This window comes from Hemitrygon akajei, chromosome 9, assembly GCF_048418815.1.
Source record: "Hemitrygon akajei chromosome 9, sHemAka1.3, whole genome shotgun sequence".
Lineage (NCBI taxonomy): Eukaryota > Metazoa > Chordata > Chondrichthyes > Myliobatiformes > Dasyatidae > Hemitrygon > Hemitrygon akajei.
In genome coordinates this window covers 129588863-129606845 of record NC_133132.1, presented here as the reverse complement: position 1 = coordinate 129606845, position 17983 = coordinate 129588863, and the positions used below count along the sequence as shown (strand labels likewise).

Here is a 17983-nt window from a genome sequence, read left to right as displayed (position 1 = left end):
TGGGTGGTGGGGGTATTTATTGATGGATCCTGCCTATTTGAAGAATCACCTTTTGAAGATGTCCTCAATGGTGGTGAGATTAGTGTCCTTGGTGGAGCTGACTGAATTTACAACCCTCTGCAACTTTTTCCAGTCATATGTAGTAGCCCCTCCATGCTAGACAGTAAGGCAAACTGTTAGAATGTTCTCTATCTGTAAAAATTTGCTAAAGTCCTTGGTGATAAGAAAATATCCTCAAGCTCCTAATGAAATATATTCATAATTACATCAATATGTTGAGCCAGGGAAAGAGCTTCAGGGATGTTAACACCCAGGAACTTGGAACAGCTCACTCTTTCCACTGCTGATCCCTGGAAGAGGACTGGTGTGGACTGGATTGGACTTAAGTTTCCTAAAGTCTACAATCAATTCCTTGATCTTATTTCTTTTTGGGGAAGATGCTGCTAGACAGAGAATTTCATGATTGAGATCCAGCAACAATGAAGCAAGGACCAATATCCTTGCGGGCTGATTTACCAGAGCTGTGGGGGAGGGTTTAAACTGATTTGGTATGGGGATGGGAACTGGGGTGATAGGGCTGAGGATGGGTGATGACTACTGGATTGAAGGTGTTGTATTTGAGTGCATGCAGTATGTGGTAAAAGGTGTATGATCTTATAGTGCATGTGCTGCCTTTATGGCAGTTATTTAGTTTATAATATTTTCGCTTAGTAATTCGTGCGTTAGCATTTTTTAGTTAAAGTTAGGATTGTTTAAGTAAATTCATTTGTCTGTAATATATCGCGGCATGCGATGACGTCACATCCGGTTTTGCCGCGTCTTGTGGGAAAATACCGTTTTGGGATAAACGCAAGGGTGGGGGCCAGACATGTGCCAGTTCAGCGCAAGCAGAGTTTTCTCTCTACGCACCAGAAACACAGTGAAAGCAATGCTGTAAGTCATGAGATAATCGATATGTTGAATTAAAATGTTAACGCTGATTCTGTTAAAAGTAACGACGATCGATAAGGTTTATGTTTTCGGTAGTTAAAGAGTCGGGATAGTTTGTGTTGAAGTGTATTTAAAGCAGTCAATGGAGTAGGTAGATTCTGACTGTATGCTGCACTTTAATGTAGTTGTTGTAGTTTTACCTTTGCAAGTATTCACGATGTAACTGCGATATCTAGAAGGAAACAAACACTGTACCAATCTTGTATTGTTTTATCAACAGTTTTCACCATATGTTAATGTGAAGAGTGAACAGTAAATGATTAATCTTACTGCGACCTTGTTTTCATTGACTACGGTTTACCTCGACGTTTAATTCAGGTTCCGTCACACCCGAGCCAGAACGTTACAGTGCAGTTAGAAGTTGACAGGTATGACGTTGTGGGCATCTCTGAGTCATGGCAGAAGAATGATTATAATTGGGATCTTAACATCCAAGGATACACATTTTATTGAAAGGACACATAGGTAGGCAAAAGGGGTGGTTTGGCTCTGCTGGTTAAAAAAAAAATGAAATCAAGCCCATAGAAAGAGGTGAGATGGGATTGGAAGATGTAGAATCCTTGTGTGTAGAGTTAAGAAACTGCAAGGGTAGAAAGACCCTGATGGGTGTTACATACAGCCCACCAAACAGTAGCCAGGATGTGGGATACAAATTACAACAGGAGATAGAAAAGGCACGTAAGAAGGAGCAATGTTACGATAATCATGGGAGATTTCAATATGCAGGTAGATTGAGAAAATCAGGTTGGTGCTGGATCTCAAGAGAGGGAATTTGTAGAATGCCTATGAGATGGCTTTTTAGACAGCTTGTAGTTGAGCCCACTAGGGGAACAGCAATTCTGAATTGGGTGTTATGTAATGACCCAGATTTCATTAGGGAGCTTAAAGTAAAGGAACCTTTAAGGGTTAGTAATCATAATATGATAGAATTCATCCTGCAGTTTGAGGAGAAGAAATCAGATGAACCAGTATTACAGTGGAGTAAAGAGAATTACGGGGTATGAAAGAGGAGCTAGCTACAATTGATTGAAAGGGGACACTAGCAGGGGTGACAGCAGAACAGCAATGGGTGGAATTTCTGGCAGCAATTTGGAAGGCACGTGATAGATCCATCCCAAAGATGAAGAAGTATTCTAAAGGCAGGAAGACACCTGTGCTGCAGGGGTAAATCACTTCTTTTCATGTTTTATGTTAATGATTTGGATGAGGAAATTGATGGCTTTGTGGCCAAGATTGTGGGCAATATGAAGATGGGTAAAAGGGCAGGTATTGCTGAGGAATCAGGATGCCTGTATAAGGATTTGTACTGATTAGGGGAATGGACAAGAGTGGCAGATGGAAGTGCATAGTCATGCACTTTGGCAGAAGGAACATAAGCATGGACAATTTTCTAAATGTGGAGAAAATTCAAAAATCAGAGGTGCAAAGGGTCTTTGGAGTCCTCATGCACAATTCCCTAAAGGTTAACTTGCAAGTTGAGTCAGTGGTAAGGAAGGCAACTACGATGTCAGCTTTCATTTCAAGTGGACTAGAATATAAAAGCAAGGATGTAAGGCTGAGGCTTTATAAGGCAGCGGAGGTTCAAGAGAATGATCCCAGAAATCAAAGGGTTCGCACATGAGAAGCATTTGATGGCTCTGGGCCAGTACTCACTGGAGTTTAGAAGAATGATGAGGGATCTCATTGAAACCTATCGAATATTGAACGGCTGAGATGGAGAGATTGTTTCTAATAGTGCAGGAGCCTAGGACCAGAGAGCACAGCCTCAGAGTTGAGGGACGTCCATTTAGAACCGAGATGAAGTAAACTTTCTTTAGCCAGAGGGTGGTGAATCTGTGGAATTCATTGCCACAGACAGTTGTGCAGGCCTGTTCATTGGGTATATTTAAGATGGAGGTTGATTGGTTCTTGATTATTCAGGTTACAGGGAGAAGACAGGAGAATGGGGTTGAGTGGGATAATAAGTCAGCCATGATGGAATAGTAGAGCAGACTTGATGGGCTGAATTGCCTAATTCTAGTCTTGTATCTTCTGGTTTCATGGTCTTAATTTTCAAATAGGCTAGCAATTTGTGGCTATGATGTGACAGCCTACGTATAAATAAACCACCATGAATTGCTGGCTGATTTATAGTGTCCTATTATTATTTTACAAAAATGGCACCTCAGAGACATTGTGAATTTAACCTCATTGCATACTTGCCTCTTAATCATAATGTGGTGTTTTCTATTGACTACCAACCAAACTTCAGGTAGAAAGTAACTTTTTATAGGAATAGTGTCTCATGTTGTCTAACAACTTTTCCTCTGTTTCTCTCCAGTCTTTCTTTCCTTCTTTGGTTCCGATTCTATCTTCTGTAACAACAAATTCATATACTGTAATTCTCTCTTCTCAGTCATTCTTCTGTTTAATTATCACCAAGTATAATTAGTTAAATAAGTAATCTGTGTAATCCATTAGGGCTTCTAATGCACTCATTTCTACATCCCTTCCTCTTCACAAACCCTACACCCACCCAACACAACCCCAATTGTGCTGCATCCTTAACAGCTTAAACTTCTGAATCTTATGAACATACTATAAGTTATCTATCTCTAGCAAAACCTAAGCCAACTACTTTTTCACTTCCGCTATGTATTTTGCACCACTTTCATTGAAATGGATCATCCAACCTTTCATTTAGGTGCAGAAATAAACAGAGTGGCTTGGCTGCCACTTTCTTCAAAGAGACCTTGTTGTGACATTGCAGATCGTTCACTGGAGTGAATAATACTCTGCTTCTAAGAACTCAAGTATACAATAGACATTTTTCTTGATACAAGGGAAAAAGTGTGTTGAGGTTCTGTCTGCTTTTACAAAAGAACAGAAATTTTTCCCAGCCAAGATAATTGCTCTAAAAATGTATTGATTATTTTGTCATTGTAACATTGTTATTCATGGGACTTGGTATTAGCTACTACACTCAGATCTTGGAGCAGCATTTATTTTATGTTTCATTGTAAAACTGAGTCAACTCCATGACGAAGTAGTAGATGGATCTTACCCTACACATTATGACAAGAAGCCTGCAATCTGTAGCCAAGAGCCCTCCAAAAGTAAAGTCTATATATTAGACATTAGACTGGGAAAAGGACCGAGTGTTTGTGCATGAAGTTTGACACCACTTTGAATCCATTCACGAGAAGTACTTTTGCTTTATGAAGTCCAATCTGCCTTCCAAGCACTTTGCAACAAATAGTTTCTTCTTCTCTCAGTAATTGAAATAATTTGCCTATGTAGTTACAAAGATATTTGCAACTGATTAAGTGACCATGAACAGATTGCAGATTGCTTTCCTTCAGCACTGAGCAGTGACAGTGATGTTTTTCATCAGATTCTGTGAAAACAAACTGAAGTGTTGACTGTGTTTCTCTTTCTACATACTGGACGTCTCAGTTCTTTTAAATCGTTTTTATTAAACTAAACGACTACCACCCTGTGGCACTGACATCAATCATCATGATGTATTTTAAATGGCTGATAATGGCACATATCAAAAACTCCATTCCTGCTACATTGGACACTCACCAATATGCTTACCAATAGAGAGATGCCACAGCACCTGACATGCACCTAGCCCTGACACACCCAGAAAACAAGGACACTTCTGTCAGAATGCTGTCTCTGGATTTCAGTTCAGCATTCAACTCTGGTGCCCACTGACCTGAGTGAACAAACCCCTACTCCTCTGTCTAAGTGCACCACAGTGCAATTGGGTTTTGGACTTCCTAACGAACAGACTGCAGAGAGTCAGGATGCACAACTGCCCCACCCTCCCCATCAACCTCAACATGGGTGCCCCTCAGGGCATTGTGCTGGGCTCATAGCTGTACATTTTTCTCACATACATCTACACAGACAAACACCGAGTAATCACATTGTCAAACGATGGGGCTCATTACCAACAACGCTCAGGTGGTCTACAGAGAAGAGATGGAAGAGTTCAAGGCCTAGTACCAAACAAATAACTCCTTCCTTAATGCTATCAACTTCAGGAGAACATACAGCTCTCACACCCACCGACCCCCCCCCCCCCCCTTACATCAGCAGCACAGTAGTTTCAACCTCCTGGGAGGGCACATCTCACACAACCTCTCGTGGTCCCAGTATGAAATATAATAAAGTGCTTGGAGAACAGGTTAGTGGGTGGAGGTGTTATCAGCCTTACTGCCTGGGGAAAGTAACTTTTTTGAGTCTGGTTATCCTAGCATGGATGCTATGTAGCCTTTTCTAAGAAAAGATGAGGCAAAACTTTATTTATCCTGAAGGAAATTAAACTACTTTGCACGGTCAGGAAAACTCACCAATGCCTCTCCTTTCTGAGGAGGCTAACGAGAGCTGGACTATGTACATCCATACTTATGGCATTCTACAGGTACACAGTACTGATCATGTTTACATGCTGCGTCACTGCATGGTGTGGAAGCTGCATTGCAGCGGACAGGATGGTTCTACAACGGGTATCATTGGTACCACCTTTCCCACCACCACCAACATGTATACAGAAAGGTGCTGGAAAAGGGCCAGTTACTTCATGAAGGATCCTACCCACCCTGCTCGTGGACTGTTTGTCCCGCTCCTATCAGGGAGCAGGCTCGGTAGCATCCACGTCAAAACCACCAGACTCAAAAAGACAGATACTTTCCCCGAGCAGTAAGGCTGATCAACACCTCCACCCACTAACGCATGCCCAGCCACCACTACTTTGTTTTTCCTCTCAGTCACCTTATGTCTAGCATTACTTTATGGACATACAATCAATTTATGGATATAAGCTATCTAATATATTTACATCAGTTGTGTTTTATTGTCATCCTTATTGTGTACTTTATCTTTTGTGTTTTTTTTTTGTGCTGCATCAAATTCAGTAGATATTTTAGATACTTTATTGATCCCAAGGGAAATTACAGTGTCACAGTAGCGTTACAAGTGCACAGATATACAAATATTAAAAGAGAAGCACGAAAGAATAAATATAAGTTACTTCAAAGAGTCTATCAAGATGGGGTCATCACTTCCCCAGCTATCGGGTGACTCATTATAGAGCCTAATGGCCAAGGGTAAGTATGACCTCTTTGGAACAGCACAGTTACCTTAGTCTATTACTAAAAGCGGTCCCCTGTTCAGCAAAGGTAGCATGCAGAGGGTGAGAAACATTTATGCTTGTTTATAGGAAATTGAAATTTAACAGTCTTCAATCCTTATTTCACATTTTGAACATTTAGAACATCTTGCCATTGATTTCACATTAGTGGATTGTGTATTGTTTGTGAGAAAGAAATGTTTATTTGAGATGGCAATTTCAGGAGGATTCTTTTGTTGTTTTGGTAATTGTTAGCATATATGTATAAGGAGAATACAATTATAGGTAAGCAATGAACTGTCTTGTGTTATTTTTTTAAAGAAGCAGAACACAGTTTTTTACTATGCTCAACATATAACACACTATTCAGCAAAAAGGTTGCATCTCAGGACTTAATTTAGTTTAAAGTCATCAATGTATGAATTAATTTGACCATAAGACTTAGGAGCAGGATTAGGCCATTTGGCCCATCGAGTCTGCTCCGCCATTCAATTAGTCATTAATTATAATCAGCAGATAAACCAGGGATGAAATGCTATTTTATTGTGATGTTCCAGGCACAGTTATTCACATATTAGAATAAATATACTGCTGGCCTAATATAGTTTACAATTTCTCAAATATATACTTTTGAAAATATTAAGTACATTCTATATCCATAATCTTTTTAATACATCATGCAATGTCTTTAATTTCTGTATTCTGCAAATTACAATATTACTATAATAGCAGTAGAACATTTTCTTATTAAATGTGAATCCCTTACAGAGTCAGAAGAGAATTAATGATGGGGAGTAAGGAAATGGCAGAGAAATTTTGCAACCACTTTGTGTCTGTCTTTACAGAAGACAAAAAAAAACCCTCCCAGAAATACCAGAGAACTAGTAGACTAGCAAGAATGAATAACTGAAGAAAATAAGTATGAACAGGCATTTGAAGATGAACATGGCAAATATGGATCCTTGGGGAGTGAGAGCCTGGAACTGTTAACATGGTGGTCTGTAGTTAGTGTTGGAGCAGATGCTGCAGTCTGGGTTACCTGGGGTTATGAAAGGAAAATCATGTTTGACTAACTTGCTGGAATTTTTTGAGAATCTTAACAAGTAGAATAGATGAAGAGGTGCCAGAATATATGATGCACTTGCATTTTCAGTAGGCTGTTTATTGTTGGTGTAGTCAATGGTTAAGGGTGATAATTTGCAGACATGGAATAAGAATTGGTTATCAGACAAACAGGCATCACTAAACATTAATATGCTAGTGGTGTTACGGAACACTAGGAGGGTCTTGGGCTACATCCACACTAGACGGGATAATTTTGAAAATGCCGGTTTCATGTAAAAACGATAGGTGTCCACACTATGCATTTTTGAAAATATCTCTATCCACACTGGAATGGAGATTCTGGCGAATCTCCTCCTACTGCGCATGCGCAGAACACATCTACCGAAAACAAGTGGCATGTTTGGTGTCAAATCTCACCGTGAAAGTGCACATTTGTGTAGTTACAGACTAGAAAAACTTAAAACGACAGACAGCTGTTGGCTCTCGCACAGGAGAACTTAAAACAGAAAAAACAAATACTGGAGCGTATGGCGGCAACTGACAGAGAGTTCACGGACAGATTGACCCAGCTGACGACGAACATTGAAAAACTGACCAACTCTGTTGCATTAATAAAGCACCTTGTTAAATGTATAAAACATGTCTGCATCAGTGTTATCATGTATTTCCATACAATGTTACATTAGGCTGTTACACATCTATTGTCAGAGAAGTACTTTCATAAATAGGTAAACCACCTTCATACGAGCAAGGACAGAAAGCAGGGCAAAGTGAGTATACTTATTTATTCAGTAAATTATGGGTCAAAGTATTTGGTGAGTACATTTCTAACTCTTCTGGCTTCAGTCTCATTGCTGTCTGTTCTGAAATTGTTAGGTTGCATTCAAGAAAACGATGAAATAGCACACTACCATTTGATAGTGTTCTCAAAAGTCTCCGGTTACCCCAGCCAGACTGATCTGCCCGAGCAGCATTTTCAAAAATACCCACCCTGGAAAGTGTTTTTGAAAAGCTCCGGTTTCAGGAGACGAAACACCGTTTTAGTGTGGACGGAGGGTAAAAACGAAGAGAAAACGCTTCAGTTACAGATTTATCCGACGGGTAGTGTGGATGTAGCCTTGTTAATGTTTGCAGAGGTTGTATACCTTCTGTAGTATCTCTACCACCACTATGATGTTTATTTGTACCTCTGCTTATCAACATACTGAACATTAACTTTCACTTTAATTTTAAAGTTGCTGCATTTTCCACTATTGCCACTTTAATGGCATTTACACACACTTAGATATTCTCCTTCTCTATGGCAGTTGCAACTAAAGTGTCAAGGCATCAGGCCCTAGTGGTGTATCTGGTAGAACACTGAATACTTGTTCCAGCCAACTGATGGGAGTGTTCAAAGACATCTTCAAACTCTCACTGCTGTAGTTGGAGGTTCTCACTTGCTGCAAAAAGGCACCAATCATACCAGTGCCCAAGAAGAGCAGAGTGAGCTTCCTTGATGACTGTTGCCCAGTTGCACTCACATCTACGGTGATGAAGTGCTTTGGGAGGTTGGTGATAGCCTGAATCAACTGCCACCTAAGCAAAGTCCTATATCTGCTGCAATTTGCCTACCGCCGTAATAGGTCTACAGCAGATGCAATCCCACTGGCTCTCCACTCAGCCTTGGACTACCTGGACAACAGAAATACCTACAGTAGCTGCTGTTTATTGATTACAACTCAGCATTCAACACTATTTTACCCTCAGTACTAATTAACAAGCTGTACAACCTGGACCTTTGTATCTCCTTCTGCAACTGGATCCTTGACTTCCATATCGGGAAACCACAGTCAGCATGGATTAGAAATAATATCTTCTCACTGACAGTCAATACCAGCACACCTCAAGGATGTGTGCTTAGCTCACTCCTGTAGTCCCCACAGTCATGACTGTGTGGCTAGGCACAGCTAAAAGGCCATGTATAAATTTGCTGATGACGCAACTGTTGTTGGCAGAACCTAAGATGGTGACAAGGAAGCTTACAGGAATTATATAGATCAGGTGATTGAGTGGACAGTGTGAACTTAAGGAAGGGGAAGTTGAGGGAATATACACCAGTCCTCTTGAGGGACCGGCATTGGGAAGGGTGAGCAGTTTCAAGTTCATGGGTGTCAACATCTCTGAAGATCTATCCTGGGCCCAACATGCTGATGCAGTTACTAAAAGGGCATGACAGCAATTATATTTCATAAGGAGCTTGAGGAGATTTGGTCTGTCACCAAAGTCTCTATCAAATTTCTACAAATGTACCACGGAGAAACTTCTAAAAACACAAAATGCTGGCAGAACTCAGCAGGCCAGACAGCATCTATGGGAGGAGGTAGTTTTGGGACGTTTTGGGCCAAAACCTTCATCAGGAGTGAAGTAACATGGGATGGTCGAGGGGGGATAAGAAGTGGGGGGAGGGATGAAGTAGAGAGCTGGGAAGTGATAGGCTGGAGGGAAATGGGCTAGGGGGAAGGTGGAGAATTGTGGGAAATAAAAGAGAAAGAAAGGTAGGGCTGGGGGGAGATTATATTGAGACTTCTAACTGTTTACACCACCACCTAGTATTGAGGGGCCACTTCACGGGATCAGATTGTAAACTCAGCCTGCTCCATCATGGGCACGACCCTCCCCAGCCTTAAGGACATCTTCAAAAGGCAATACCTCAAAAAGGTGGCATCCATCATTAAGAACCCCAGGACAAGCTCTCTTCTCATTGCTAACATCAGGGAGAAGGTACAGGAGCTTGAAGACACACACTCAATATTTCAGGAACAGCTTCTTCCCTTCTGCTATCAGATTTGTGAATGGATAGTGAAACAACCTCAAGATTTGACTCCTTACAGAAGGAGACCAAAACAACCAAAGTAGTTTAGCAATTTTTTTTTTGGACATTCTGTCTGCCACACAGCAATTTTGCAAACATGGTCATCTAATCTTATTTAGTAATTGCAATTGAATTTACTTAACCCACAAGCAATTGTTCTACTTGCTTACCTCAGGAAGCTTCAGAATTAAAGTGATCAGAGTCTGGAGACTGAAGTTGTTGGCCCAGGAAACCCTCTGAGACTAGTTGATTTATCTTGCAAGTAGGCTCACAAGGTTTTGTTGCAGCAGTGTTAGTGGCATAATGCCACAAAAATATACACTATTCTTTCAAAATTCTATGTTAGAAAAACTAATATTTTAAGATCTGTGATTTCTAGGCCCATATATTTTAATATTTATTGCAATTGAATTATAATTTGCTTTTATGTTTAATTTGACAGTGGCTTTGTCCTGTGTCCATTGATGTTGTTTTTAAACGGAAGTTGAACAGAGCAGTTCTCACATGAAACTGAAATTCAGTTTCAGATCCTGGGTTCCATGAGACATAGCAGAATTAGGGCATTTGCACCATCAAGTCTGTCCCAGCGTTTCATCAGAAATAACTTTTCAACTCCATTCTCCTGCCTTCTCTCTCTAACCTTTGATGTCTTGACTAATCAATAATCTGTCAAGTTCCACTTTAAGTATACCCAATGACTTGGCCTCCACAGTTGTTTGTGGCAGTGAATTCCACAGATTCACTATCCCCTGGATAAAGAAATTCCTCCTTATCTCTGTTGTAAATAGATGTCCTTCCATTCTGTGGCGGAGCCCTCTGGTCCTAGTCACGTCCACTAGAGGAAACATCCTCTCCACAAACATTCTATCTTAGCCTTTCAGCATTCGATAGGTTTCAATGAGGTCCCCCTCATTTTCCTAAACTCCAGCCAGTACAGACCCAGAGACATCAAACGCTTCTCATATGTTAAACCTTTTATTCCTGGAATCATTTTTTGTGAATCTGTTCAGGGCAATCTCCAATACTAGCATATTTTTTCTCAGATAATATGCCAGAACTGCTCACGATACACCAAATGTGGTCTGGCCAGTGCCTTATAAATCCTCATTGTTACATCCTTGCTTTTATATTCTAGTACGTATTCTCAAAATTAATGCTAACAATGCATTTGTCTTCCTCACCATTGGCTCAACCTGCAAGCCAACCTTATTCCTGAGGCCCTTCGCACCTCTGGTTTTTGAATTTTCTCCCCATTTAGAAAGTAGTCTACACTTTTATTCCTTCTACCAAAGTGCATGACCATGCACTTCCCTTCGCTGTATTCCATCTGCCCTTTACTTCCCCATTCTCCAAATTTTTTTGAGTCCTTCTGCAGAGTCCCTGCTTCCTCGAGCCTACTTGCCCCCCACTCATCTTCGCATCATCCGTAATTTTGGCCATAAAGCCATCAATTCCGTCAACCAAAACATGTAATATGAAAAGAAGCAGTCCCAACACCAACCCTTGCAGCACAGCACTAGTTGTAGGTAGCCAACCAGAAAAGGCCCTCTTTAATTTCCACTCTTCACCTTCTGGCCGTCAGCCAATCTTCTACCCATGCTCGTGCCTTTCCCGTAATACCATAGGCTCCTATCTTGTTAAGCAGCTTCATGTGCAGCACCTCGCTGAAGGCGAAAATTCAAATAAACAACATCTACTGATTCTCATTTGTCTACCCTGCCAGTTATTTCCTCATAGAATTCCAACAGATTTGTCAGGCAAGATCTTCCCTTTAAGGAAACCATGCTGACTTTGGCCTATTTTATTATGTACCTCAAAACCTTATACTTAACAATGGACTCTAACATCTTCCCAGCTGCCGAAGTCAGGCTAATTGGTGCATAATTTCCTTTCTTCTGCATCCTTACCTTCTTAAGGAATGGAGTGATATTTGCAGTTTTCCAGTACTGGAACCATTCCAGAATGTAGTGATTCTTGGAAGATCATTACGAATGGCTGCTCAATCTCTTCAGCCACCTCTTCCAGAACCCGAGGGTGTAGAGGGCTACGGGTAACCTAGGTAATTTCTAAGTAAGTACATGTTTGACACAGTATTGTGGACTGAAGGGCCTGTATTGTGCTGTAGGTTTTCTTCCCAAGCATCACCTCCTTAGTAATAACAACTACAGGTACTACTGCCCCATCACAAGCTCAAATTTCTAGTATCATTCACAGTGAAGACTGATGCAAAGTAGTTTGCCATTTCTATGAACCCCCCATTACTACCTCTGCAAGATCATTTTCCAGCCGTCCAATATTGACTCTTGCCTCTCGCCTCCCTTTTACTCGCCTCCACCTGTTCTCGCCAAAGCCCGACTACTCTTAACGCTGTCCACTCCAACAACGACACATCCATTTCCACCTTTGCTTCTTTTTGCTGGTCTTTGCCTAATAGATCATTATGATTGCTACCCACCAAATAATCCCGAAAGAGCCCAAGCTCTTTATAAACCTCCTATTTCAAAATTTCAAAAGCTACTAATTAAATCTGATTTTGCCACATTTCTGGACAGTGTGTTCTGGAGCACACCAACTTGTTTCATGAAACAAATCCCTTCTTCTATTGGTTCCTCTGTCAATTATTTCAAATTTGTTCCTCTTAGTTATCAGTTCTCATTTCAATGGAATCTTTCCCCTTTTCTACACAAGGCCCCTATTAATTTTGAACAAATCAATTAATCCTTTAACTCTTTGCTTTAAACCCACCTCCTCTAATCTCTCCAAGTAGATGAATTCCAATGTTGAAATGAGCAAAGGAATTCTGAGGTAAATGTTTTCACAAGCAATGTGAATGTATGATTTTATCATATATTAAAGTTTATAAAAATAACTATCACCTGATTTTAATTTTATTGTAATATTTTCTGCTTCAATACCTTGACAAACTGCAGAAACTGTTTGATTAAAGGATATACAATGCAAGCCTAAATAGGCACTTGTAAGTAAAATAACCCTGTTACACTCCATTACAATATCTTGTGTGTGCAAGAATCATATTCTAATGATGGAAGATGTGCTGCTACAGCTTCCAGATTGACACCAAGATATTTATGTCTGTGCTACAAACTGGGTTATGTTATCCTGCTGACATCTATTTAGACAAAGTACAGATTTGTAAACACATTTGAGTAGACAACAATGGAATTCTGTCAACTGTCCTATTCTAGGTGACATTTTGTGAAGCAAAATGTTGTGTTTATCAGTTCAGCTCCACAATAACATATTAATCAGGAAATCAGCTCCAAGATATCTTTAAGATTTCAATTGCATGTCTGTGATTTGCTAATACTAATATAATTCATAAACTGATCAATTATAAGTTGAGTGACTAGGTGTTTAGACCCCTTTATTAGTAAAGAATTCAATCAAAATAATTATAGTAATTTAATTATACTTCAGCCCTTTTCTATTGCTGCTCATTGAGCTACAGGGTCATCTAATTGGAAAGATAAGTAGATTTTTTTTCCAATCTAATGATACGTAAAAACCAGAAGCTAAGGATTGTTTTACATTTGTTCACACGATATGAAATGTCCACAAAGTCAGTATTCATCCCCAAATTCCCCCTGAACTGAGGAGGCAATTGCAAGTCAACTATATTGGTGGGTTTGGAGTCACAGTTAGGCCAGAAGAGGTAAGCACATGTTTTCTTCTGTGGAGAGCAGCAATAAACCAGATGCATTTTTACAGCAAGCCAGAAGCATTGCCATTACTAACACTAGATTTATTTTGTGCTTGTATTTAAACTCCTTGATGAGATTCAAACTCAGGTCTCCGGATCAAGAGTCCAAAACTCTTAACAGGTGGTTCAATACTTTAGCCACAAAGCTTCCCAGCCCTGTGGCCTTGAATGATTTGTACCCTTATCCTACCCCATTTATTATTGGAGTATGTCTTTACAACTGTCTTTCCACTGTGGATTATATCATAGAAAAAACTTGGTTACATTTATGAACCTAAATACACAAAATTTATGACATTCCAAATGCCATTGCTCAGAAGTATGAGACATTAAAGCTGAAACATACTAAGTATTACAAGGCAGTAAAATTAACTTTTTTTTTGCAATGGTAGCACTCCTGAACCAGTTGAGTAGTGTTATGCTAGAGGACAGGTCCTGCCTAATGATTTGCTGGCCACATAGTCAGGATTGGTTAAACCCAATGATGTTTCCGGAAGTTGAATGGAGCAGTAATAAGATATAGGATGGAAGATGATGAGAGGAGAAACAAAAGGTAAAGAGCTCTGTCCTAATCCCACTGTTTCTAATGGTATACATTGTTCTTAATCAGTAGTTGAGAGGTCCCAGCATTGTTGTATCCTTGGTGCTTATGTCAGTCGTAGGAATGATGAGTTGATAACTACTAGTTCTAATACATTGGCCACATGCCTAGAGTAACATTGATAAATTTAGAGCATATTTTCTGTCCTAAATTATCATAATGGCCAAGATAAATACACAGCAGAAATCAGGCTGCATGGAGAACAGTGACATTAAGTAGCACAAAATGACAGTAAAATCCCAGTGCATAATATTAAATGAGTTACAAAATTGATGTTATTTATTGTGTAATTGCACTACTTAGTGAAAAGTAGTTGCCAAATCACTGCAGCTAGTGGTTAATGATGCTTGAAAATTCTGTTCTTCCAGGTATGATACAATTACCAATCAGTGGGAAACAGTGGCTCCTCTTCCCAAAGCTGTGCATTCTGCAGCTGCAACTGTGTGCGGAGGCAAAATCTACGTGTTTGGCGGTGTGAATGAGTCAGGACGGGCCGCTGGTGTTCTGCAATCATATGTCCTTCAAACAAACACATGGACTTTCATTGAATCTCCTATGATAGGTAAAGTAGCAATTACCCTAGAAAAGGACATTGTATTATTATGACATACAGTAAAAGCTGCATTATTCAGAATAGCATCAACTATATTTATTTTATAATCTGCGTGAGTTAGATACACAATGAAGACAATGTTTTTGAAATTTGTCCAAGTTATATTTCCTGTAAGGAAGAATACTTGAATCTATAGAGAATTTCAGGGCAAATTTTCACATTTAAATCAATGCAGGGAATTTCTCATCATTATTCTACAAGCTTGTAAGAAATCATTAAAAGTATGAATGTGGTGAAAGTAAATTATAGTAAATAAGTGCACTAAAACCCAAAGTACTTTTTGCTCTATATCAGAAGATAATAGACAGTTGGCAGTTCTTGTTGATGAACAACATTCTAGTGATTTATTCTAGTGTGTAAACCCTTTACATATTTTACCCATGAAGTTGTTCTTGGTGGTTACTGAGAGGTAAGAAAGGTAACACCTTTGTGCAAGTTAGAAAGTACTGTTACGAATGTGCCACAGCTCTGAGGGGCTGAAGGGTGCGGGGTAGCCCCCTCCTTTGTGAGAATCGCAAGATCCCTATTAAGTCAGTTCAGGGGACACAGGAAATGAGAGAAAGACATGCAGAATCCACAAAAAGGTTGGAATGTGTCCTGGCCTCCGAAAGGCGGACCCATTGATACCGGCTATTGTCTCTTGGAGATGGACTTGTGTATTGCATCCTGCACGATGCATCGAACCCCCCCCCCCAGGCAGTGAACCGAGGGGGAGGTTGGTGGAGGGATTGCATCATCCCAACCTGATTGACATCTGTGACCCTGTGAGTCAGGATAAAAAGAGGGTCTGTGGGAACAGCCCCTCAGACGCACCAGAAGAAACGCTAGCAATCCCGTAATAGCGAAAACCAGTGGAAGGCCACGTGCGTCCGTTTCCATTTGCCCCAGAATCGGTGGCCTTTGCCATGGAAAAATGGTTTTTAGCTAACAACGGGGAACTCAACTCCCAACGACTCTCGAAGGATTGACATCATAAAAGGAATGGGCAAGTTTTAACCCGTCTTTCTCTCCAACCAAAGGCTGCAGCCTACAGCTTGACTGAACTAAAGTGACTTTTATATTTCCATCGGACAATACATTATCCCCTAGACAACGATAGAGCTATTTCTTATTGATTATTATTATACCCGCGCTTTTAGATTTAGTATTGACGACGTATATTATCTGTGTGTTTGCATTGATATTATTTTTGTGTATTTCTATCAATAAATACTGTTAAAAATAGTACCATCAGACTTCAACGGACCTCTCTATCTTTGCTGGTAAGTGACCCAGTTACGGGGTACGTAACAGTACTCATCTGGAACAGGGGAATCACTGCCTTTATCATAAATGATAAAGCAGCAAGACAAATTCTTTTATTAACATTTCACATGAACACCAATGAGTGTTAGCATGCTAATTATTATCCCTTATCATCCTGTTCAATCAAAAGTAGTACTTCATCCAAATGGATAATGATCAACTGCTGTATCAGCTTAATATGGGTTAGTATTATACAAAAGAACTTCATTATTCTTTAAATATTATATCATTATGATTAATGTATTAAGGAAATAATTGTTTCTTTGCTCAGAATTTTAATTGAGTCTTGTCTTTATTTATTTATATCCTAAATCTGAAGAAGGGCTGCAAATTTGCCATTGAGTTTTCCCCTGTGATCAGCTCATGTGTTTGGCTAGTGTGTGAGGATATCCTGTATGGAGAGGAAAAGGGTATTTTCAAAAAGAACTAATCTGATGGATGTATTAGTCAAGTCGTATGTATGAGAGAGGACATCTCTCTGTGCTCTGTGCCTTCCTAATGCAATAAAGAGTAGGAAATCAACTGTGTTAGAGGGTCAGTGATTCATAACCCAGAGTTTGATTGTTTCTCATACAGGTGCTACATTTCACTCCCATCCTAGAAAAAAGTGATAGTTTCAACATCCAAAATGTAAATGTTACCTTACAATTGGGTCAGAGAAGCCAGAAAGTGATTTAAGACTGGACATTAAGGAGTTGTTTTTATTCTTTTACTGGATATGGCCAAGATTTATTGCCCTGGAAGGTGGTGTTGAGGGGCTTCTAGTGATGATATCACATAATGTTGTGCTTAGGGAGAATGATGATTCAAACCCAGCAATGAAGTAACAATGAACAGCAGGACAACTCAGAGGAACCTACCATGTGCTTACTGCCTTTGTCCTCCTTCATGACAGAGGTCATCCATTAGATAGTTTGATTTCAAAGTTATCCTTGAGGAGGAACTGCAGTACTTTTTGGTGATAGTGTAACCAGAGTATGTCAACAGTAGAAGGAGTGAATATCTAGGGTGGACAATATGATGACAATCAAGTGGGCTACTTCTTCTGGATCCTATTGAACATTAAATGTTGTTGGAATAGCAGTCATTCTGGCAAATTTGTATGTCCCACCATACACTTCTTAATACATAGTGAAAAGAATTCACAATATCTGGTCTGAACTACTTGTAACAGGCTACACAGTCCTTGATCTTTGTTACAGTAGCTGTAAGTTTGCATTTTTGTCAGTAATGACCACCCTCACATCTATTGTAATACATTGCTTTGAGAGGCTGACAATGTCTTAAATTAACTCCAGCTTAAGCAAGGGCCTGGACCCATTGCAGTTCATTCCAATCACAACAGGTTATGCAATCTCACTGGCTCTCCACTCTGCTTTGGAGCATCTATATAACAACAAAGCAGACATCAGGCTGCTGTTATTGATTCCAGCTTGGTGTTCAACCCCATTGTTAATCAACAAGCATCAAAACCTGTGCCTCTGTTACTCCTCCTGCAACGGAATCTTCAGCTTCCTTCTCAGGAGGTGACAGTCAGTGCGGATCTGTAAAAACATCTCCAACTCACTCCAACGGATGCATGTCAAGGATGGGTTCTTTGCCCACTGCTCCACTCTCTCTACACCCATTGAACATGTGGCTAAGCACAGCTCAAACACCATCTACATATAAATTCACAGATGATACTATTCTTGTTGGAAAAATTTCAAATG

General features: G+C 40.0%; 1 protein-coding gene across 4 annotated transcripts in view; it reads left to right on the top strand.

Moving 5' to 3' along the window:
• LOC140733532 (kelch-like protein 29) overlaps positions 1 to 17983 on the top strand; it is a 431638-nt gene that overhangs the window by 374387 nt on the left and 39268 nt on the right. For all 4 annotated transcript variants that reach the window (XM_073056976.1, XM_073056977.1, XM_073056980.1 and 1 more), the window contains one exon: positions 14722 to 14915. In XM_073056976.1, coding sequence (XP_072913077.1) covers positions 14722 to 14915 — 194 coding nt within the window. The remainder of the gene's footprint in view (positions 1 to 14721; positions 14916 to 17983) is intronic.